At 37.4% G+C, this 26,354-nt stretch overlaps 1 protein-coding gene across 2 annotated transcripts; it reads left to right on the forward strand.

Moving 5' to 3' along the window:
- The first annotated feature begins 1,780 nt into the window (after positions 1-1,780).
- Positions 1,781-14,121, forward strand: LOC118744914. Of its 2 annotated transcripts, XM_036478346.1 has the most exons (4): positions 1,782-2,260; positions 12,420-12,813; positions 13,284-13,660; positions 13,805-14,121. In XM_036478346.1, exons 1-3 carry the CDS (start codon positions 2,170-2,172, stop codon positions 13,510-13,512), a joined length of 714 nt encoding a protein of 237 aa, XP_036334239.1. In that variant the 5' UTR covers positions 1,782-2,169; the 3' UTR covers positions 13,513-13,660; positions 13,805-14,121. The 2 variants fall into 2 exon arrangements, with proteins under 2 accessions (XP_036334247.1, XP_036334239.1); XM_036478354.1 differs by lacking the exon at positions 13,284-13,660 and having other exon boundaries at positions 1,781-2,260.
- Positions 14,122-26,354: the final 12,233 nt, after the last annotated feature.

Below are 26,354 nucleotides of genomic sequence, written 5' to 3' on the forward strand. Positions count from 1 at the left end.
GTGGAAATGAACTATGTATTAATTTTTCCCATAGGAATTACACGTAAGAAAATGAATTATTCTCTTCGACTTTCTGCTTACACAAAAATTAAAATAGATCATTTGAAAGCACAATTACATGTCTGGCTGTAGCTGAGCTTGCAGAGGTGCTTGCTGTTATTTGTTAGCTTCCAGAAGGTACGGGTTCGAATCCCATCAGAGGCAACATGTTAAAAATTAAAATTTTTTTGTCTTCAAAATATGAAAAACTATCTGTGAAGTGCGGAACGAAAGCGTATTCAAACGAAAAATACTGACTTTGAAGTTTCTGTAACCAAATGCATTTTAAACTAGTTTAAATAAAATGCAGAGTCGGATAACTTACTTTCTCCTAGGACATGGCCATGTTAACAAAGGTAGTTGCTTATATGAAAAAATGAAGAAATTCAACCACTTGTAGTTGGTATAAAAGTACTTTTTAAATTGATTTTAAAGTAGTTCCATCTCCGACAGGGATATAATCAATGTATGTAGGTTCGAGCGTTTTAATTAATCGTAGTAAATTATATTGACCTCAAAAGAGAATAAATCATTTTCTTACGTGTAATTTTTGTGGTAAAAACTAGCACTCGATGCGCGACCTCTTAAAACTATCGTAGAGAGTCAGAGTCGGTCGCAATGCAGGATTTTTCTTTTTTTTTTCTTTGACGAGGTCTAATGTACATACACATGTCCATACATATGTACATATTAACGTACATACATATTTTCAAATGCAAATACTCTCAATAAATAAGCGATTATTGGAATAAATTGCAATCAGCAAGTGGCGTATAAGTGATTGCGGAATAATCGCGCATGCGCGCCGTTTTTTGTTTTGTGTTTCAGTTAAATAAGCAGTGCAAATTTTCACATGCACATGCATACAAATATGTAGGCATTTACATTTGCAATAGGGGTATACGTCATGTGTTCAAACAACAACAAAATTAGCCAATCATGCTATTTATGCTATCTAGTGTGCACCATGCTAGACAGTATGCACCGGATCGTGAGTACCCCTAATGTAAACAAAGCCAGATGTTATGTACATTTGTGCAACACGCTTAAGCACATAAATACATATGTATATATCGTTGATGTTTTTGCAAAACCGCCAATCGACCGGTTGCAAAACCGCCTAAATCGCCGTTGTAGCAAAAATGAGATTTGGTAACCCTGAACTTCAGGCATCGAGATGTTTGCATAAAAATCGTAAAATCGTTATCAAACCAACAGATTTGTAAAATAATAGCTAGATAAAATAACGCCTATCAAGGAAATGCCTTCAAAGAAAACCCGTTTTTTCGTTCTCCTGTAAAATTTGAGCGCCGTAAGATAGGCGGTTTTGCAATTGGACCATTGTCGGTTTTGCAAAAACATCGACGATATGTATGCATGTGCATGCAAGCATAACAACATATTTCTCAATATTTGGCGGCGTTCAATCCTTTCGGACATACATAAGCCAACATAAGTGTAAACATCAAATCGTACATAGGTATGTATCTACAGGCTACCGGCCATAATCACCTCTTCATTCATCCGCATTGCGTATTGCTGCTGTCTAACATTTTAACCAACATTTTGAAACAGGTCTATGGCTGTCGCTCTTCTTTTTCTACATAGATATGTATGTATGTACTAAGTATGTACATTATCACCGCCCGCTTAGCTCCTCAGCTAAACTACTTACACATTCCTTCTTTCTCTTTTGTAAAAATTAACGCAACACAGCCAGTAGCACCACTACCACCAGCACCATTATAGACACCGCTGCCACCTACCCACCGCTGCGCTGACGCCGGAGCTTGTGGTTAAGTCATCGCACATGTAATGTGGCAGCGACCGGCCAGTACCACTCCCAGCAACCGCTGGCTTTTATATTCTCTGGAACCGGCGCGCTTGGCTTCAGTTGATATTTTTGCATTTAAGCGCAGAGTTCGTAATCACGGGGCGCTAAATCGTCGAAATTTAAAACTATAAATAAATATCCAACAGTAATTGGTGTTGTGAGTAAAGCTGCGCGTAATTCAACAAATTATTCCGTATGCATCTTAGTGAAGTGCTGTAGAAAGAATCCTGCATCGAAAAGTGACTTTAAAAAATTACAAAAAAAAAATCAATAAAACACCAAATAATTTTACTACAATGCGTGCTACATTCCTCACAATCTCCATTCTCTGCCTTTTAGTATTGAATGTATCTACCGATGATAAGCACAAAGAACAAAGCAGTTCAGGTAATAAAAAAAAACACTATGTATAGCATTTTGTGTGTTTTGTGATTAAGTAGATATGCGATGTCTTTTACGTATTAAGCTCGTCAAGAAATCTTCTGGCCAAAACCGGATTTCCACTCAAGTCGTATGCACGTCAACAAAAAGAACAAAAGAAAGCAGTAGAAATGGTCGGCAGCGATTCTCGCACACGTAGTACATATGTGCATACATATTTTGTTATTGTTGTGGTGGCGTACGTAACAAAAGGTGCCTCTTAGTTAGTTGACTCTTCAACTAGGTTAGTTAGTTAGTGCTGGAGTATAATAGAACAAAAAACACTGCGACCTGCAAGATCGTTTGCGTCTGTTAAACCAACCAGTCAACCAGTGTCTCCAAGATACCTAAAAGGTCCTGGTAAGCGAATTTTCTATTAAAAAAGATTTGATCATTGGAGCTTTAAAATGGAACCATCTTTGTCCGGCCAATGCCGAACAGTAACATAGAATATGTTCTCAAGTCTCACCGTCTTTAAAGCAGGGCTGGCATTCTGACTGTGTGACCACAACTATTCAATGTACATATGCGAAATCGCAGTCGGTTGTGACCAGTTAGGTACCCAGAAAGTAGTCTTTTTACTGAAATAATCTGATTTTTGTTGAAAGATTAGCCGAAAAGCCTGACTTACTGTGTTCGGAGTGTACCCACTCAGTAATTATGGACCAAATGCGACCACAGAATGATTCAACCGGTCGGCGACCTCGTTGCCCTCGATTCCACAATAGCGTGGTACCCAGCAGAGCGTTTCCGTGTTTTTGGCTACCAAAATTTGTAGCGCGTCAAAGCAGTCTCTAACCAGCTTTGGTTTTATCTACCTGTTTGAAAGGTCCCGGAAAGCTGCTTGGCTATCTGAAATATATCTAGAAAGGCGACCTTCAAACTCTTTTCAAGCTTGAATTTTACGCAGTTTAAAATTACTTACACTTCAGCCTGAAACACCGTGGTCTACCTGCCCATGGGAATTACGAGTTTGAAGCCAGGTCCAAAACTACCTGCACCTGATCTGTCCTCCATCCTTGTACGTATCTGAAATCAAGGGCAGGGAGCCCATTTGGCGCAAAACGGACCGCAGATTCGGATTCAGTAGGTCGAAATACATGTTGCTAGGTGGGTCCGGTTAAATGCACAGACTCCTATTGATGAAATTAAGCACCTTGGTGGTGTCATCTTCTAGATTCTGGATGGAGATGATCATCGTTCTCCAAAGCATATGCCTTTTTCGAGTTATAAGCGGCCAATTACCTCCTCTAGCCCAAAAAACCTGCAGTGCGTCTACACAGTAAGTCCCATTTTGTGCATATCGTACCTCAGTCGGCAGTGACCTGTCAGGTATCCGGAGAGAGTTCTTAAACCCGCTCTGCTAAGATTTAGCAGCCGCTGAGTGATTCCATAAAAGGGAGTTATAAATTTTTTGGACTTCGTTTTGCCCTGCGTATCCCCTGGATAAAGAATGAGGTCCGATAAGGCAGTGTTGAGCACTGTATCAATTATAAATGCATAATGATTCAATAGTTTTTTTTTTTTTTATTAGAAACGGTGAATACAAAAATCCAAAACCTTCATCGAGGGTTAACTGCACATGCATGGGTCCCTGGATACAGGAACATACCTGCAAACTGCCTAGCCGTCGGGCTGGCAAAGAGGGAGGCGGAAATATCTGAAATCAATTCTGCTCAGAATGCGGGCATACCTCTAACCTCCTGCACAGACTAAAGGCTGAAATCATCTAGGAAATAAATACCAGGTGGGCTGTGGAAACCACCTGCCATACTACCAGGAAAATTTGGCCAAAGATTGATGTAAGGTGATCCTAGCTCTCACATCATTGCCTGATGGACACACACGGAAAAAAGTTAGGATACCCCCCCAACGATTTTTGTCGCAGTTGCAGAGACGAGGAAGAGGTGGAGAGCATTGAGCATTATCTCTGCCATTTTCCCACCCTGGCCAACACGCGCAACCAATTCTTCAACAAGTACTTCCTAGATTGTTTAGCCGACTTGAACTAGGCGAGGGTAGGGACACGAATTTCGATACGATACGATACCATATCGATACTTTTGGCATTCGATACCGATATTTTCTACTCGATAGTTTTAAAACGATATTTTTTGGAATCGAGTACCAGAACCCTAGTATCGTATCGAATGTCATAAGCTTACATTCCAACACTGAGGGAAAAAAATTAATTAATTAGAATTTAAAAAAACGTGCTAAATTGAAAAAATACGCATATGAAAGAGCACCAACCCAACTCGTTTTAAATTTTAGTATATACGTTGTAAAATATGTGGTTGTGAAGTGCACAGATGCTTTTTCGTTATTAAGAAGAAAAAAAATTAACTTTATGTTCCGTCTGATGGTAATTAAACCCGGACCCTCTTGGCCGCAACCAATTGTATCAAGCGTCTTTGCACACTCAGCTACAGCCATACATGTAAAGGTGTTTTCAAACGTTGAGTCTGAATCCACATCACAGCGCGCGATTAGTGCATTATGTCATACCATGTATGTATGTGTGTATGTGTTGTCACCGCTGTGCATGCTTTGTATACATATACTTTCTTAATTACATATGAAAAAGCATCCGAGACGTGCAAAACGCCATCCGTGTAGTGAAAAATGCTTCATTTTAATACGGGCGTATTTGAATTGAATATTTCCATTATATGTACGTAGTGTATGTATAATGGCAAAATCCATTTTGTTAAGACTTTTCACTTGTTTTAAATACGAATATTTTTAAACGGTAATCAAATAAAAAAAAATTATTCTTACAACGCGTTTTTTTTCTCAGTGAAGGATAATGGTATTAACAGCTTCACCTAATATTACCGGCGAGAGTTTTTCTACGCACGCACGCAAGTTTTTCTCATTTGATAAGTCCAAATCAATTTGCGTGCGTGATTTCTTAGAGTTGCATTTCTGTCAAATTAACAGAAGTTTGCCGAGAAAAATTTGAACTCATAGTCGCGCCAATATGCCAATTGAGCATAAACGTCAAATCGAAATGTCACGCAAGACAAATCTTGGAATTTGAGTTAGCTTTTTACGCACGCATATAAGGTTGGCCTGTAACAATTCTTCCCGATATAAATTGGGCCTTAACGTGCAGTAATTTGTACTATGGTTAGGATTGCATGTGGTGGGATTTGAACCCGCGGCCTCGGTGTTTAAGTCAACACCTCAATCTCTACGTGTTGTAATAATAATGAAGTCCGGCGCTTACACAATATGTTAGTGTTTGGCCGAAATTTGTCGCGTGGGCCTTAATGTTGTGGCACAAAGGGGGTGCCTACAGTGTTATGTCGACTCTGAACGGCGATTGTATTTTATGGGAAGCTGTTTTTCATTTTCAAGGTTTGCGCACTTCTAATCACTACACCCCAGCGACCTATATGCGAGACCTATATTCAAATAAATTTTTTGGTTTTTGGTATCGATATTTGGAATATCGAGTCTTTTTATTCCGATATTAATGGGTACCCGATATTTTTAAAGCGATACTTTATATGGGTACCATATCGATACTTTCAGTTCGATATCGTGTCCCTAGGCGAGGGTCCTCGACTTTTTGTGCTATATAAAACTCACTCGGTAGTTCATCTACTAAGGGAGGGAAAGAAACAGATGGCTTCGGCCAGTGGTATCACAACGGGCTTTCCAGCCTACGTGTGCTCCGCTCTCTGCGCGGGAGAGCCACTCTAACATAACATACCCTGAGAATCACATCTAAATACATACATATGTACACTCTGAGAGCTCCTGACTTTGAAAGTAGACGATGTGCCCTAATGGGATTGCCTTTAACCCCTAACACTTATCTCATTTGGGTACAGATACATAGAATCATGGGCAATATCCTCACCAAGAAAGAGTCTGCACATGAATTTATGGGACCAGATACCTTCATCGGTCTGTGATTTACCTCCGTTAAGCGAAATTACTATAACTCCATGAAAAAGGAGGTAAAGGTAAGAGACTTCCTAAATCCTTCATACCGGAAATATCAACAAGGAGAACCACTCCGTACGACCGACCGCCATCAGTTTTTTGTCGATTTTATTATCGATATTTTTTTATCGATTTTGTTATCGCTTTCCTATCGATATTGTTATCGAATTAGTTGTGGATCTTTTTATTGGTTTTGTTATCGATATATTGATGGATGTTACTATCGATTTTTTTATCGATAGAGTATAAAGATAAAAATAAAATAAGGGAAAACAGAATAACATATCGTCGTTTTAAGTACAAAACCGCGTATCGTGGTTCTGCAAAACCTCGTGACTGACATTTGTGCCAAAAAAAGATATTTGTTCACCGTTCATACTAAAATATCGATACTCAGACAAAAGAAGAAGAGATATGTAATTGCGGATAAAAGAGAAAACCGTTTTGAAATAAGACAAGTTTTACCCTCTCCAATACAATTTTAGCAACAGACGGGGTTTTGCATTTTCTTGATATGCAGTTTTGTACTTTAAACGACGATATGTAAATGTAATTAGAACGAACAGGATAGTTGTGGTGATCTAGATGGAAAAAAGACAAAAATATAACATTAAGCAAAAGCAGATGCATATGTATGTACATATGTACATTGCTTATGAGATAAACTAGATATACATCGTCAGTTTCACTTCTCCAGTGTGGCCCAGGCGCACTCACTTTTTTCTAATAAATATCGCTCCTCGTCAGGCAGTGACAAACCTCCGAGTATATTTCTGCCATTAAAAAGGCGATCACCAAAAACCGTTCGGAGTGCGCGTGAAGCTTTGAAGAGAAAGGTGAACTTCACGGCCACCTTGTGACCATGACCAGAATATTCATAAATTATGGAGGGAACACGTTTCCACCCTGTGGAATGGTAACGGAATCTATGTCCCAGAACCCGACTGCGATAAGGTATAAAAAGCAATTTCGTATCTGCTAGACCTGACGTCTTGCAAGCCGAGCTAGTATTCAAGTACAGCGGATAAGTTGCATGCATCAACTCTTATGCAGAATATGGTCAGACGAACGCATGCCTGACGACTGGATGAATTTAAGTGAGATCTGCGCAGTCCACAAGGAATTCGATCCCGCATAAATATAAGGTCTTATAGAGCGTAAGGTGTCAAAGGCAGTGAGGCTTTAGACCTGATAAGTTCACCATATACCAAATATTGACTACGTGTGAAATTTTGAAATGAAGTCCCGCGAGAAAGGAATCGACACTCACCATCTCTTTGCCGATTTCAACGCGCATTTAATAGCACGAAAGGAGCTGCCTATGTGCCGCGATGTCTGAATGTGGTATTCTCGTGAAACGAATACGTCTATATAAAATGACGTGGAGCAATATAACCATCCCCGTCATTTGAGAAGGACTTCTCCGAGTCATTTGATACCAACATGGTACGACTTCTTCTTTAATCTGATGGAAAACATTATAAGAACAGAATCAACAAACAAAATCGCCCTCAACAAAATCTACGCTTGTTCAGAAAGCAAGCAGTCAACGCATTCGCGCTTTAGCACTTACATCTTTGTAGATTATATTTAAGAATCACGGGCCCTTACGCGTTGGCGAAGAACAACGCAGAAGATGAAGCGAGGTGCTGTATGGGTTTTACAATGATACAGTTCAGCGAATTATAATCCAGCGGCTCCTCTAGCTTTGATATGTCGCATGAAAGAACCTAAACGCTCCAGCCGGATCACGCGGTGGTAGCAAAGAAAGAGGGATGCCTCCTCAGTGATTGAAAGCCCAGATGGCCTCACTTGCAATTAGCGTCAGTTGGCTCAGAAGGGAAACGACTGGTGCACTTAATTGAACTCGGCAAAAATCATTTAGGCGATTTCAGCACGAAACAAGAAGCGTGCGTAGTCTTTAAACGGATGATAGAATTCTAGATCTTGCACATTAGTTTCTTCGACTATGTTCTTGCAACTGTGACAATGGTCACGTGCATCGTCCGCTAGTTTTATGTTGTGTACGTCAATTAGACTGCTTTTACACAGTTCAAGCATTGAATTCAATTCGCTCGCATGTGGAAGAGAGGGGGTGAGAAGAAAGGGGACGAGTACATGCGTCTGTACCGTCAAATAGTTTCAACTTTCTTACTTTGCTTTTGACATTTTCCTTGTTTCCCATATAATGAACAAAAAACTTGAATTCAACAGAATTGAAGCGTGTAAAAGCAAATAGAAAACACAAAAGAAAATGAGCAAGAATTGCTTTCAAGTACTTTAATCATGTAAATCGGGTATTAGGAACATTTATTTTTCACTTAAACTTCCGTTCCGTCACTTTCTATTATTTACTACGCAATTCACTACATTTTTTCTTCCAAATCCCTCCGAAATATTTCAATTTCTCTAGGTTCTCACTTACGTTGAAAATTCAGCAATGATAGCACTTATGATTATGAACCATCCCTCTTCAGTTCAAGTAAGAACACCCGTACTCCGACCCTTTCTTCAGTTTGTAGCCATCTTTGTTGAGGATGTTGTAGAAATGGTCTTGGTTTTTGGTTGGAATCGCATTCGCAAATTGTATGCTTGTTGTCATGGCAACCGTGTGCATTTTATTGTTGTGAATTTACAAATACAACGAATATGCAAATGTCAGAGCATATGCACAAGATCGTGAACGGCACTAGAGCTTGTTATCGTCTCGTTATCCCAAGCTTGTGTTTCTTATCGAATGTCATTGAGGGTCGGAACTGATGCCCATCGTGATTTTCGCAGACGTGTCTTGGGTGGCCGAATTGTCTGAACCAGCTTCTTTACGTACTACCGATACAATAACGGCACCCCCTTGAGCTATAATAACTGATTTCATGAATGTAGACCACCATACTTAAATTCAATGTATTATAATTGGTTGGATAGTTTTCTATATGTCCGGTGTCCTATTATCGATGAAAATCCACATCGGCCTGATTCTCGATTATTTTATGGCTCTATAAAACTATAGTCAAGCTCATTCAGTTTTATGGATTACTCGTATGGGAAATTTTCTGCGGAAGACTACTCCAGTCAGCAATCTGGAGCGAGTGCACAAGCTGCCAACATTAGCGACTGTCGATATTGCAGGTAAAGCAGCTGCAGCAACGACGGCAGTCCGACCTATGGGCACTAGTTGTCTGGCTGACTCGGGGTCTGGACACCTTAATATTCTCGAGGGCCCCATTTCATCCCTGATAACAGAGATCACTGGGTGACTAGCCTGGCTCCAGCTACCTCTTTCTCCGGTCACATCCCATTATGGGATGAGAGCAGCTGTGCCTGGAAGTGGGCACCGGTGAACTTTTAACGCATGGGTCGAACTTGGCGGAAGAGTCGGTGGAGGAGTCTTTTGCAGGGAGCGCTCCATCAAGCTCAAATTAGGCTTCCAGATCGATGTTTTTCAGGCGGAGGTTGCTGCCAGTCCATTGGCTGCTGTTTTGCACGTTCGCTCGATTCTAGTGGGTATACTGACAGGCCACTGTCCTATCGGGGTTCACGCAGGCTGGCTAATAATCACACAAGACCTCTTCTGTCGCATAGAGAACGAGGAGTAGGAATCCTCTCAGCACTTCCTCTTATACTTCCAGCTTTTGCTAGATTGCGGCTTAGACACTTGGGATCATGCTTTAAACTTATAGCTTGTCCGTAGGGGCTCTCCGGGACGGCAAGCAGCAATTATTACTTAAACTTAGCATTTACCGTTCGTATTGATATCACAGAGAACCAACGCGTACGGTCTAAGTAGTGCCTTTACCTACCTGAACTATAAGATTTAAATAGAAGTGAATTAAGTATAGCTGGTTATACCTCCTGACCCCAGTTTATTGGATCATTTAACTAGTGCAGCGATATGCGACCAATGTTGTCGTTGTGCGACTAAAGGGGCAATTTGATCCTTTTCAAGCGCCAATACCCTTCGACCCGACCTTTTGAAAATTTTGATTTTTTGACCCTTTTCCAAAATTATGTGCGACTTTTTCCCCTTTTCAGAGATTTTTTAGAATATGTTAACAAAACCATGCTATTAGAAATTTTTCTCCTTGCAGCAACTTGATTTATGTGTATGTTTGCAATCCTGTTTTGTGCAAAGCTTCGCCGCTATTTTATTTTTAAATTCAGCGGATTTATTCTTTTACTAGTAAAGGAAAACAATAATTATATGGTGACCCTTTTTTGGTCAGTGACCCCTTTTTGCGACTTTGTGAAAATTCTCAACGGCAACGCTGGAAGGGACAATGGAAAGAACTAATTTTAAAGATTTTGTAAAACGTTTTAAGTAGATAGTGTAAAGATAGATTCGGTACTGGGTATTGAGAAATACATACTCTTAGACTGAGGGAATCAAAATTGTGGAAGCAGGCCAACTATGAGCATGAAACGGTCTTGATGATAATTAATAGTGGACGGCGTAACGGCATCAAGGCCGACTTAGATCTCGAAACTGGACAACTCACGTCGTCCTGAGACTTAAAGATTCCCATACACTTTCCAACCCGGGAAGATTGACCTGTCGGTAAATGATGGTATTTCCATCTAAACCGATGGCTCAAAAATGGAAAGAGTAGTCGACTCGAAGGGCCTTTAAATAAGTCAATCATATGGCCTGCCTCATAACTGCAGTGTCTTTCAGGTGGAGATCTTTGCCATACAGAAGGCGGCTGTCTCATACGGGATAGTAAGTCTCTTTAAGGGATCGTCAATATATTCCATGACAGCCATTCGGCATTGACAACATTCGGCTCCAGGGTGGTAAAATCGAAAGCAATTCGGAAATGTTGTGCAATGCTGTCTTCACTGAGTGACGTCAAAATCTCTCTATGCTGGCTTCCCGGACAGCGTTTTAAATAAATAATGGTAATTTGTATCTGTAGCTGATTAGTTTATGAGGCGAATAATAATGCATCCGTGTTTTTCGTACCGTATCGTTTCGGTATAGAACAGTCCGAACAGTTGTTAATTCGGGTATCGGCCTATTAGTCTAACGAAAAGATGCATCTAATGGTGCCCATACTGGGGTCCCTTATAGTACCCTTACTGGTATCCCGCGTTTCGATTGTATACCTAGTGGTACATCTAACGGCTCCCCTTTTGGCGTCCCTAATGGCACCCTTATGGTATCTCGAATTTCGATTGTACCCCTAATGGCCCCTACTGGCGACCCCGATGGTAACCTTACTGTTACCATGTGTTACGAATGAGGGAGACAGCTTGCATTATGAGCTCTGTGAGGACATCCCTTTTCTGGATTACTACCGCACGTACCATCATTATTGACGGAATACATTGCAAATAAATTTGAAATCTTTTGAAGGCGATTGTTATTTATAATATTTGTAGTTAACTGCTTTTTATTGGATAGTGCAATCGCAATAGAAGCAATCTTAATAAGAACTCTTTTATGCATAAACTTTTAAAAACCTTTGTAATCAATGTAATGACCTGTAAGAATAAAATTTTCTGTCGACTTATTTAAAAAAACATAGATAGCAATATACATAGAAGGGAACGAAATGCCGGTGAGATGGAAATTGTCAAAGCAAATAACTCCCTATTTCCACCTTTTCAGTTTCTGATAAAGGGGGTTGAAGGATACACTACAGATCTGAGATCTCAAGATCCTTGTGGTCGATACTAATAACAGTCGAAGTGACGAACTATTGACATTAAACAAATATGCAGTAATTGCTCGTACCGGCGTCATCACAGGGCACTGTGCTATAACACCAATGCTCCATCGATGGCGTGTACCAACAAGCTCCCTCTGCAGAAGTTGTCGGGGTGAGGATTTAGAGGAATAGATTCAATGTCAATATGTCAATGACCAGCTTTCCAGACCAGGCGTCTCAAGCGTTTGGGATCACGCTTTTTCAATAGTATCAAACCTTTACGGCTTCATCCGGGATAGAAAATAGTTTGACAAACTCTGTACTGACAGTATGGATTAACCTCGGTTAGAAGGATGTGCCTCCTCCTGGCACTCAATGGGAAAAATTGCAGTGCTTGTACTACCAACTAGTGCTAGCGACTAGTACTCAGATATTCCTTAAACCAAACAACTACAACAGTGTTGCAAGATATCTTTATACTTCATAGCAATAATAGATATTGTATTTTTTCGTTTCCGCAGAAACTTGGCAACAGGATCTAACGGACACTTTCAAAATAGAAGGCTCAGATCAGGGTATACAAAAGGTTAATCTCAAATGCGGTTCCAACTCGATGAATGTGATGCTGGAGACGGAGAAGCCATTCACAGGCGTCATGTATACGCGCGGTAGTTTTTATAAACAAGCTGCGCCCTGCTTTGTCAAACCAAATATTCAAAATGCACGCTCACTAGAGATGAATTTCCAATTGGATCAATGTCAAACATTGAAAGATGGCGAACTCTATTCCAATATTGTTGTCATACAAAATGATCCCGAATTGATTACACCCGGTGATTCGGCATTCTCGCTCGAATGTGACTTCCGTCAACCACGCAGCTTGGATGTTGAAGCGAATATGCAGACACGTGACAGGTAAATATATATACATATAGAAAATCATGATAAATGCTTAATACAGAGCCTCATTGCAATGCTTAAAATCATACTCGTATTTCCGAATTCCCAACAACAAAAAATGCAATGTAGACATCCGCAAAAATTGCGAGGAACCAACACGCATCAGCGACAATAGACAGACAAACCAAAAACAAAAACGCTTGAATGCTAAGCAAGCAAATGCAATGTATATAAGGTATAAATATTAAATGTGTGTATGTATTTATGTATGGTTTTGTATGCTATTGTATGTTTATTTGGCATAAACAGGGAATACTAAAAATACACATTTGAAAGACAAAACAGCTTAAATTATATTTTACTAAATCACAAAATTTCCACAATTTCTTCAATTATAAGCATAAAAATATTATGTATGTATGTTAGTTCATTTACATGCTTGACCTACATATAATCCAACAATACACACTAATTTGCTTACACAGAGTTGTATGCGGTTCCAAAATCACACTTACAAGTCCCGATCCCTCAGCAAATGAAGCCGACTCGAATTTTACTGTGCAGAGCGATACGGATAGCGTTGAATATGTACCCAAACGTCAACATGCGAATGATATTGAAAAGGATGTGTTGCTTGAAAAGAAAGAATCCGATACGATACGTTTAGGCACTGTGGAAGAGGTGAAATTCACACTTGAGAAGGATGAGCTTTAATAATAATGCAAACGTGGAATAATGGTTAAGGATTTTCATTCACACAGATCACACTTCCTACTCAAAAGCTAACCAGAATAAACACGCACTCAAAAGTACGACAAGCACATTTCAAACACAATACTACACTTGCTGTATTAGGTAACAGGTGAGAGCAAAAGTATGTGGCTTGAACGCTTTGAAAATTTTCAAATTTAATTGAAATTGGTGCGGTATATTCTAACAAACTGTTTGTTGATTTTTAACTGATATACATATGTAATTATTTTAATATATTACGCTTCTTTTGCAGTCAAAGTGGACGCAATGAAACCGGGTTAACAACGGATGTAAAAGCGGAAGTGAAAACAGATGTAAAAACGGAAGTGAAAACAGATGAAAAACCCGAAGTAAAAACGGAGATTAAATCCTGAAAATACAATTCGGAATATTCCATACCTTTGCATCAAAAATTCATTCAGTTTCCATGTATTCTACATATAAGTTATTTTTTAAAGCCGTGTTCGATACAAAAAAACACTAAATTATTAAAAAAAAAAAATTCTGTGATATGGGTGAAGACGATTGGACAGAAACATAATACAAATATTATATGATTTCCTGTGAAAATTGTTGCGGCTTTTATTTTAATTTCATTATTTCTGTATTTGGAAAATTACTCAAACAACCCAGAGAAAATGATTAGCTTCATCGCCAGGAACCAGCGTCTGGTGGATGTTGGCAATCGCGGACTGGGCCAAATTTGACGGTCGGATAGATAGGAGGTAGAGATCTTGTTAATCGAGTAACCGATTAATCGGTTAATCGAATAGAAAAAGTTGTTTCAAACAATAATCGAATACCATTAATCGATTAACCGTTCACGTTCGACTAACCGTTCATAATCGACTAGTTGTTTTCATTCGATTACTTGACAGATTCGACTATTCGAATAGTTGTTTTCTTTCAATATTTCATAAGTTTTTCGGTTGATAGGCTTTGAATATTTATAGTACCAAAAATGGGGGGGTACTGCATGAATTATGATGGAGATGAATACGTGACTTATAGCAAAATATGTAAAATTCAAAGTGCATCCATCACCTTCATAAACTCATGGAATCCAGGCGTTGCAACAAGAGATATGGGTAAAATATTTGTTGCAATTAATCGTGCTATTGCACGAGAAATGGTCTCTTGGCGCTCGTTTGAAATAGTTTCGCCATCTTCGTTTTTTCTTCTACACTTGACATTTTTTGCCAGGGTTGGTTCGGCACATTCACTATTGGCTACATCTGTAGTCCTGGGGAGGATAAACTATGGAAAACTACCACTTATTAGTTCGTTAACATAAACATACATTTCCAGGTCCTGCTCCTTGTTCCTCTTATGAATGGTCTTCAAATGGGGTGTCAAAGACGAGGTCCAATTATTATAGGCCATATTTTGTCCATATTGTCCACCCTCGGAATTAGAAAAGAAGTTCCACACCCAGCTACGCTTACGTAAACTCATTTTGGATAAAGCAAATTTTTTGTTTTGAAGTGAGAAAAAATTTGTATTTAAACAACTTTCACTATTCGAATAATGACAGTTAATCAATTGCACGACTAGTCGAAGTTGATGAAACGATCGAATACTTGCTATTCGATTTTCAGTCAATGCAAAAGTTGCTACTCGACTATTCGAATAATCGGTTAACCGGATTATCGACTGTTAACAAGAGCTCTAATAGGACCACTCTTATACGAAAATCTCTTCTTTAATATGAAATTTAGACTTTATGTTTATTGTACTAAGAAGTTGTCGACCAGCTACAAGAGAGCTGGGATCGGGTATTCCTCGGTCCGCAACCAGTTATAGCACTCCCTCACTAAACAAAGACTGGGTGGCGCGTGAGGCTGCAGGAGGGCAAAACTCACGTTGCCCTGAATCTCAGAGGGTCTTGCTAGGGATTTCCTTTCATTGAGGCGATGGGACTACTAGGGCTGTTAAGAGGAAATGCCAGCCTTGCTTTTTGGTTTCGGCCAAAACCGCCAACCGGTTTTAGTGCCAAATAAGAAGTTGTACAGATTAAAATAATGCGTAAAATAGCTTTTATTTTTCTAGTCAAAATGTGTTCTTTTAAACTCAGATGAGTTGTATGCCAAAAACTCGTACTCTACTGATTTTTGATTTCCCCCGTTGTAAATACCCTCGACTCACTTTGAAGATCGCTCACCAATTTTTAGTTCCATACCGTCACAATTTAAGAGTTAAATAAAATTATAGTTTAAAAAACTAAAACCTCCCTATTATAATTGCCATTCGTACTGTCATCAGGTATGTAACTTGAGAATAGGAATCGCTGCATCTTTTAGACGCATCAATATTACATAGTTACATCCCGAGTTAATAAAAGGAAGGTAATAAAAAGAAGACCGCTCTGTTCAACTAAACATGATAAAAACATTACAAGGTAAATTCATTCTCTCAATTCGTCGGCCATGATTTTTTTCTGACGTTTGCCAACATTTTAAAATCATATAAAATTTTAAATAAAAAAATTAAATTGTTCACAATTGTTGTTGTTTGAGATTGAAAATGAGAATGTGTGTGTGAGTTTGAGTTTTGATTTTAAAATTATATTGTTGGCAAACGTCAGAAAAAAATCATGGCGGACGAATTGAGAGAATGAATTTACCTTGTAATGTTTTTATCATGTTTAGTTGAACAGAGCGGTCTTCTTTCGTTTCAATCGTTTTACCTTGTTATGATTTAATCATGCAACTAAATATATCTTAAATATAACTCAGTTTTTTCGCCTCAATATATACCTAACGCGCCCATGTCACTCAAAATATTACTCCTCATAAAAAAGTGCTGTCTATTTTGCCCATCTTTCATCACTTATTAGTTTTAATCGTTGATAAACTCACTAAAGCAGCAGAGAGCGCTCATTGAGGAACCATTTTTTTATGCTCTAAATTTTATATAAATAAGTAAAGTGATGCCATCAATACGAATAACTATTTTACAAGTACTACTGAGCAAATTCATGAGTGCGCCAAACATGTGAAGACAGCGTTGCCGAATTGACGATTTCGTCGTCATTTTGACGTTTTTTTAGCTCAATGACGTTTTGACGATTTATCCCCCCGTAATGACGATTTTTTTAATTTTAGTTTTACATATGCTTGTAAGCATGATAAAAATATTTATAAGGTACAACCGCTGAAAGCCAGCTTTAGAAATTTTGGCGTTTGCTAGCATTTTGAAAATTTCTCTCGCAGTCATTTTATGTGTTGGTTTTTATTTTGACTCAAACCAAAGAAACAACAAAATTTGAATGTACATAATTATGTACATATGTACATACATACATATATACATACATATATATGTAAATAAATTATTGAAAGAAATTGTGTTTTATGGACTTCTGCCCGCATGTTAAGGCGAAAATTTTGGCATGCATTTAAAGATATTTCACTTTCAAGGCACTTCACTTTTGCAAAGAACGATCTTGCTTACATTGGGTCAAGTAGTGGCAAAAAATGAGCCGAGCGTACATAGGGGTACTTTGGCAAATCCGTTTTCATAACACCACAAACCTCGATCCATTATTGCCTTTATACGGTAATTGCAGGAATTTAAAAAGCTTGATATTGCTTTGCTTACAGAGGACAACGGAATTTCTGCAGCCGTTAAAGCAGCAACTTTTTTTCGAAGTTCTGATTAAAAAAATAATTCAAATTATAAATTTTCATTTGCTTATTTTGAATTTCTTTGACACTTCGAGAGAGTAAACTGAAAATGCTAGCAAACGTCAAAAAACACAATGACGGAAGAATTGAGCGGGCGATTTTACCTTTAAATGTTTGTATCATGTATGTAAGTATGTACGTAAAAAAATGTTTAAAGTAAAACGTTATCCAAAGTACAACCATGCATTCATCTAGTTTGGTTCTACTACTGTTGACACTGATTTGTAAGAGACAGAAAAATATCAGAGAGAACTTGTTCAGTCAAGATTATCTATCAGTTAATAAATGCTAATGATACACTTTCAAAATCTTCAAAAACCAAGCCAGTGGAGTGGAACAATTTAAAAGCAGTTTGTGTTTTAAAGTGTAATTTAAAATTGTCGTTAACAATTACAAATCTACTTTTATTAACCCATATGCGATGTGGGTTCCCTTTGGTTTTGAAATATGACAACATATTTATTGAATGTAATTTACGTAATTTTGTTTATATTTTTTATTTTGTTAAAAAAGTATTATAACCAAAACTTTGAGGTTTTTTGGCCGAAATTGCGATTGTTTCAAGGTAAAATGACGATTTTTCAGCAAAAGAATTCGGCAACGCTGTGTGAGGAGTTTATAGTGAAGAGAATATAAAGAACGCTAGCGCTCTGATTTTTTCAAATTGGAGTGCTATTAACAAATATAACTCCTCAGAGCGAGAGCGTATTTTGATGGCTTTCTGCAATCTCTATACTGGCGTAGCAAGCGCCAAGGAACTGTCAAAAATCCTCATGCCCATACAAGGTCCAAACCCGTATTCCTCGGACTAAAAATAGTAAAACTGTCAAAAAATAAAAATTCGCTCTGAGCGAGAGGGTAATAGCGCAGTTATGCATACTTAGCTTTGCATGACTGCCATCCCTAAATTGGCGCGTCAAGCGCCAAGCAACTGTCAAAAATCCTCATGCCCATACAATTTGTATGAAACATCCCACAATAACGCGACGCTAACGCCGAGCAAATGGAATTTTCATTTTTGACAGGGCGTTACGTGTTGAAGTTGGATGCAGAAGACGGAAAGAAAGAGAAAGGACAAAAAAGTAAAAGAGGAAACGAGAATAAAAACGAGAGGACCTGAGAAAACGTCAAAAATTACGACGCGTTGATTTGGAGATAGCGCGCGCTGACACTCGTTGACAGTGGATAACGCAACGCTTGGCGCTCCAATTTAGGGACGGCAGTGAGGGTTGTCACATAAGAATCTGTTAAAAGGGATTTGCGTGTAAGCGATTACCCAACACATAGCTTTTTACATGTAGAATTCTGTTGGGGTTTGATTTTTACGTAAAAATGGTAAAACAGTGCAAGTATCATAACTGGGCTATAACACAGAAAAGTAAGTGATCGCTTTCTAGTAAAAAATGGTAACTTCTGACAACTTCAACATAACCTCCAAATTTTGATTGTAAATGTTTGCTTATATTGAATGTAAACACACTCAGCTCACACATGTAAATAACCAAAAATACTTTCAAATTCATTAGAACCTACTCAAACAAGTATGAGAATACTTTTCAACATGAATTAGCAGAGTGCATTTTTCTTTTGTTGACAATTTGGTTGCCAATAGGGTTGCCAGACTTTGAAACGGAGAAAGGCGTACATTTATATTTTCGATAGAAAAAAAGCAGGACATAACATAAAAAAGGAGTCCAATTTTTTTTTAATTTTTTGTGCAATTTATTGTTACAAATTACCATTAATTAGGTACAAACAAACAAAGATATCTTAGAAATCTTTTTCAAAGCAACAATAAATGTGAAAAATAAATAACTATATGGGTTGGCTTTCCAATAGGGACGGTTGTTAAAGAGATGGTGATCGAAGGGGGAGTGGACGTGGCACCTTTTCCGACCTTTTTGGAGAGGGCATGAACCGCCATTGAAAAAAATTTGACTCCCGACCACCTAAGGCCCCTATGGGACCCCTTAGAAAAATTGCCAAAAGTCACAATTTTCATTTGCGTCCACAGTATTTTTGCGTAGAATTCGGTTCTCAATGACCGCCCTTATAGAAAAGTTTCCCCAACTAAAAAACTAAAAACTACAAAAGAATTCCATATGGCCATTTTTTTAATTTAAGCCTTATAATTACTTTAATATTTTTCTAATTTTTATACCTGAGCGCCCTGCCCCTAAGGCTATGCTTACACCTTTTCACTATCACACTTAACTTTACTTACTAAGTAGTGTTTGCCACAATATGAATGGCAAAGTACAGCGCGTAAAATAATAACTGTCGCACAGGTTTTTTGAAAAATAAAAGGGTTCTTTATAGATTTTGTGTTTTTTTTGTTAACTTTGTCAATATTTTACTTTAATTTTATTAATTGGTTTTAAAATTTTATTCCTGATTTGCTTTTGCCAGCTTTGGGAGCTGAGTACATGCGGCACGAACCTCGAAAAAAAACCTGTATAGGGTTGGTCGAATGAATGCCCGATTGCTGAGTATGAGGTCTTATGTTGGACAAAAGGCGGAGTATAAAGGACCCAAATGGGGGAAATTAGCCTATGGTTACAGAAGATATGTAATAAAGTAACCGACGAAGAATTGCGCTTTTCTCCCAAACCCCCTGGTAAACCCAAATGAAGGTTAAATTTAAAAACTATACAATAACTACTTTTTTACTTGCGCTTTTCTCTCAAAGTGTTTACCGCCGGTAAACCCAAATGAAGATTAAAATTTAAAAACAAATTAATAAAATTTAAGCATAATCTGTGGATAATTAACAATAAACTACTTTTTTCGCAAAAAATATAAAGGCCCCTTTTATTTTTCAAACAACAAACAACAAATATTATTTTACACCCTGTATATGATAAAATATTAATAGCTGAAAAAATGAGTACAAAAGGAGTACAAAGCTAATAAAGGAGTACATTTCCAGATATTTTTTTTAGGAGAACAAGGGAGTACATTGCAATAAAAATGAGTACGTTTACTCCCAAAAGCAGTACGTCTGGCAACCCTAGTTGCCAAACACACTACAGCTGATGGTTTGACAGATTTACCAGAATTTACCAGCAAAAAATCTCCGGACTAAAAATGGTAACTTCTGACAGAGAGAGGACCTTATTTACGCTCTTCTTTGTCCTCTAAATAGTCAGAGAACCGGGTAGGCGATTGATTTGCTGTAAAATCTGACTAGTTCTGATGATTTTTGACTGGGCCGGACTCATGATACAAAAAAAGAAGGTAGTTTCACTTTAAATTTTTTTGATATAAACTGTGCTTACTGATGTTTCTATTTTTCGTAAATTGTTGAAGTAACACTGCCACCTAATCATATAAATATTTTAGAAATTTTTATATTTTTAAGGAATTTTTATTTTATTAAAAAGTAAGTTTTAACACACGAGGTAAATATACTTACATGACTGTTCGTATTAAAAGAGCTGCGTATTATTTAAATTGCTATAAATGTAAGGCACACCAAAAATGTATCTTTTACATGATATATTATATCGTCGTTTAAAGTGCAAAACCGCATATCAATAAAATGCAAAACCGCGTATGTGAAGTTGTAAAAATTATTTTCTAGAGCGAAAAAACACTCATATTTCAAAATGGTTCTCTTTTTTATAAAGCAATCGCATATCCGCCTAGTATATTTCAGGACGAATGGATAAGGATTGAGCCAAGAGCTTGTGTGAGCAAACCCAATTGTTGGCAGCCAATGTCAGTTACGCGGTTTTGCAGAATCACGATACGCGGTTTTGTACTTTAAACGACGATGCAGTTGGTCCGTTAAGAAACTAGGTAGGATGTTTCTTTATTTCGGATTTTAGGGAAGCATACTCACTCTACTCCTACTGGTATCGCGTTTCGCTCTAATTGGGCGCATCCGTTCCTCCGGTTGAAATATTTCGTGGAAAAGTGCTCGGAACAAAAAAACGATACTTTTGGTAATGCATTTCAGTTACCATGCACGCGAATATCCACTTTTCCCGCATATGTGGTACTGCCGGGAGTCACGATCTGCCTAATTTGCTTTATGCGAGATTTCTTGAAGTAAGGGTCAAATATGACCGTTTTAGATGGGAGCTAATGGGTTAAAATGTTCTAAGAAAATATTTCCCAAGAAATTTGAATATATATGTATGTCTTAACCTTTAATTTCGCTCAGACATTTATTTTAGCTATTTTTTCGACTTTTTTGAAAACTACTTAGGGCGAGATATGAAAACTTATTAGGCCATAAAATAAAAATACGAGCTAACTTTTGCAAATCCATCGGGCGTTTTACTACTGGATGGGTATACATACATACATTCAGAAAATGTTAACAAAGTCCGGGCAGGTTCCGGCTGTCGCACAGTGTAATTTGAGTTTATCTTTTTAAACAGGTGGCCACTCTCTTCAAGCACCTCAAAAATATTTTAATTGTTGCATAGTATTTGAAGTACAACACCTCTTTAACTAAATTCGACTTTTCAAACAGGTGGCAACCTTCCCAAATGTAATTAAAAAATAAATTTCATTCAAAACCATTTCGATTGATTTTTATTTATTGCGTGTTATATGGAGTCGAAAACGTCGATAACGAATCATCGGTTAGATTAGTGTTAATCAGGCTTTGAGCAACCGGCCCTAAGGGAAAAATTTACTTAACAAACAACCTAATTGTGCGACCTAGGGCCAGTTTTTCTGCACAGCTGTGGCTTAAACATAGTTTAAACGCCCGAGCTGGCTGGTTTAAACAAAGATTAGCGAATGAAATGTCAACCATCTGATCCATTTAAACGCGAAAACGAATGAAAAGGCTGCTTGTGTAAATTTGTATGGGAGATTTTTTCAACTATGCGCTTATTGCACATACATACGTATAATTCTAAGCAACTTTGCCGAAGAAATCATGGCTCTAAAATCAATTTGGAATTTGCCAAACTGTGAAAAAAGCACTTTGATGAAGTATCGTAAAGAATTGCTTACATTTTGTACAAAAACATGCTGTAGCGGTTTTTTGGTATGAGGAATCCATTTCTGACCTTCTCTCTTTCTTAAAACTTCCTCCAGAGGGCACAACAGTAAAAATTTCCACATTTTCTTCTCTGCCCATTTTCGCAATATGGCAAACTCCTAATTAATTTTAGACCGATGGTTTCTTCGGCAAAGTTGCGTCGGATTACAAGTAGAATTCTCTTATGCTATATGCACATAGTCAAAAAAGATTGACCGGCCCTAATGTATATAAATCCTATGTATGTCTATGCATGCATGTCTATGTACATTAGGTAGCTTTGTTTGGCGACCATTGCTTTTTTCACTCCTACCTCGAAATTTTGTGGAAAATACATTAAAAAAAACCCCCTGAAAATCTTATCTCTTAATATTAACATTAAGTAGTCGTCCAAGGCGTGTAAAGATTTCCGATATAAAATATACGTAAACTTTGATTTTTTTTTCAAAACTCTACAGCTCAGAAGCAATTTATGCTATGATCTTGGTCAATGATGGATTTTCTTCAGAATTGAGTGCTCTACAAAAGTTTACATTACGTCGTAATCCTCACTCCCACGAGCGAGGTAGTACGTGTCACTAAACCCATTTTTTTATGAAATTCTTATTTTTTTGCCCCTATCTCGTAAATAACAAGAGCTGCAGAAAAAATGTAAACGACTAGCTTGTAGGACATTCAATTTCCTACAAAAAACTTTTACAACACCAAATCGCCAACATCGATATTTCTTGAGACATTGGGCTTTGAAGTATCAGAAGCATTTTATGGTGTAATCTTGGTCAATAATTGGTTTTCTTCAGAATTAAACGCTCTACAAAAGTTTCCATTGCGGCGTAATCCTTACTCCCACCAGTGAGGTAGTACGGGTCACTAAACCCAATTTTTTTGTGAAATTCTCGTTTTTTTGCCCATATCTCGTAAATAATAAGAGCTGCAGAAAAAAATGTAAACGACAAACTTGTAGGACATTCAATTTCCTACACAAAAACTTTCAGAACACCAAATCGCCAATATCGATATTTCTTGATATATTAAGCTTTGAAGTTGAGGTAGTGTGAAATTTTCACGGAGTATTGAGCTAAATTTTAGAATTTGTTGATCAACTTCAAAGTCCAATATCCCAAGAAATATCGATGGCAGCGATTTGGTTTCATAGATTTTTTTTCGTAGGAAATTAAATGCACGAGAATTTCACGAAAAATTGAGTTTAGTGACCCGTAGTACTTCGCTGGTGGGAGTAAGGATTACGCTGCAATGGACACTTATGTAGAGCATTCAATTCTGAAGAAAACCCATCATTGACGAAGATTATACCATAAAATGCCGCAGAGCTGTAGAGTTTTGAAAAAATCAAAGTTTACGTGTATTTTATATGGGAAATCTTTGCACGCCTTGGGCGAGTACTTAATGTTAATATTGAGGTTTCAAATTTTCATGGAGGTTTTTTAGGTGTTTTCCTCAACATTTCGAGGTAGGAGTGAAATAAACAATATTCGCGAAAAGAAGCACCCTAATGTACATACATACTTGTATTTTTCATCCGAAAACATTTTATAAATAATAGATACATACATCGCGGGATTTCTGTAATATCTTTAGTATAAAACGGGATTTAGGTTCTATTGAGACGGGATTTTATTAACCCAGATACTGGCAACACTGGGCTGAGTGTGCAGAGTGTGCAGAGGAGTGTGCCGCTATTTGTTAGCTTCCAGAAGGTGCCGGGTTCGAATGCCGTCAGGCGGTTCCTAATTTTATTTTATTTCTTTTGAACCATGAAAAAGTATCTTTGTAATGCAGAAGGAAAGCGTATTGAACGAAAAATTCAATCAGACAAATTTCATAAAAAACAGCCGAAAACGTATCCGTTTCACAAACAATTTTCGGTAGTTGTATGTACATGCGTTTCTGCCGCACACTTTAGTGGGAAAACCGACCGTCAAAGTATCCAAAAATGGAATCAGTAAACGGACAAAAATCCGCACTTCATCCACTTTTTATATATTGCAAAGCATCAGCCTCTTTTATTTATAAACTATAACTGATAGAAATGACCAATTTGCGAAACTAAGTTCCAATTCGGCATTTTAAAATTGCTTCTATATTATTTGAGAAGCTCTCCTACCATAAAATAAATAATAAATAAATGGGTTTGGAACCTACTGTTTTATTTAAAGTGGCGTTTTTATTTTTTCTCTCTGACGTCAAAATTTATATTAAAGGACTTTTTAATTTCAAAGATGTGATTAATTCAAAAATTATTTAGAAAAACCAATGTAATGTATATAGAATAAAAGTATGGGTACAAATTGAAAGAAGAAAATTCTTTAGAATTTAAAAAATTTAAATTTTGGATTCACAAGGACGAATATGCAATCTTTTAAGCTGATAATGTTAGAAGGACGAAATTCGAGGATGTTATCGAGTTTATATAAGTCCTCAAAATTAATTTTTTTTTTTTCAAAAACAAATATTGCAGACACTAGTTTTGACGACTTGTGTAAGAATGAAGAGAAATGTATAACAAAAAAAATTAAAATAACTGAAAAGACGTTGTTGTATATGTAAGTTTGTTATTTTTTAATTTAAATAGCTCGCGCGAAATGTGTGTCAAAATGAATTGTTATAACTATTGTCAGAGCGCCTACGCCACGGAGACGATTATCAGTGTTTTTGACAACTAATATGTATTTCTTTATTGTCTTGACAGCATTGTCTAATGTAAACACGCTGTAACGTCGGCTGGGTCCATAACCCATACCGTTAATAAAAAATCATTGGCTGCAATTCTTTATTAATACTGAACGTTTGGAATAAACTTTTTTGTTTACTTATTCTTTAGAATGTTCCTGATGATATGTTAACGTATATTTCAAACGCATTCTGTTTATTCCGGCTGTGAAATGGGATTATCCGGAATGTATAAAGAAACGCAGCCATTGAGTGATGAATTTATTGACGGCTTTATTAACGATTTATCACAGCTAGCAAACGAAAATAATGAAGTTCTTACATCTGAGATGAAATGCAGGAATTTTAAAATGGCAAAAATTAATTATAACGAACTATCGATTGCAATAATAATTAACCCAAAATAATCTGTTGGAGGTACTAGATACAGGAATTACGTAAAGTTAAAATTGATAAATTAATTATTGCTGTGTGGCTAACGAACAAACGTTAAAAATGGACGAATAGTAAAGAACAATCGATGTACTATCGATTGCAATACAAAAATCTTAATAGTTGCGATCCCGTACGAGTCCGGACTAGTCAGAAATAGTCAGAATCAGTCAAATTTTACTGGAAATCGATCCCGTACTCGGTTCTCTGACTATTGAGAAGACAAAAATGAGAGTAAATACGGTTCTCTCTCTGTCAGAAGTTACCAGTTTTAGTCCGAGAATTTTTTGCTGGTAAATTCTGGTAAATGTGTCAAACGATCAGCTTGTAAACAAACGAAAAGTGCGCTATGCTAATTCATGTTGAAAAGTATTTAGTTACTTGTTTAAGTCGATTCTAAGGAATTAGAAAGTATTTTCGGTTATTTACATGTATGAGCTGAGTGTGTTTACATACAAAGTGAGCAAAAATGTACAAGCAAAATTTGGAGGTTATGTTGAAATTGACAGAAGTTACCATTTTTTACTAGAAAGCGATCCCGTAGTTTTCAGTGTTACTCTCTCGCTCTGAGCGAATTTTTATTTTTTGACAGTTTTACTAGTCCGAGTCGGAGGTATATGGGATTGCACCTAATATTTATACTACTGATGTCCCTACAAGAAATCTTACTGGCAAATGACCGGCCATCTGACGGTCAGTGCTGATGCAATAATGCTGCAATTTCCTCATCAGAAATTTTGGGGTAATATGAAAAACCTGACCAGTTCTTTTGTGTAGATGTGACTATGCGTCCCTTTCTCACATGGGGATTTTACCAGCAGTGCTAGAAAGCCTCTTTTCTACTTATTGTATTTCCTAAGGTTATTTTTTCAAATGTTTTTCTGTATATCGGTGTATATTTTAGTGCAGACCTGGGCGGCACTGCTGGAAAGCGTTTCTTAACCCAAAAAACTAGCAGTAACTAACAGCTCTCTCTCGTTCTTATGTTCTTC

Source organism: Rhagoletis pomonella, unplaced genomic scaffold (assembly GCF_013731165.1).
Source record: "Rhagoletis pomonella isolate Grant_MI unplaced genomic scaffold, Rhpom_1.0 Rhpom_scaffold_00001, whole genome shotgun sequence".
NCBI classification, from domain to species: domain Eukaryota; kingdom Metazoa; phylum Arthropoda; class Insecta; order Diptera; family Tephritidae; genus Rhagoletis; species Rhagoletis pomonella.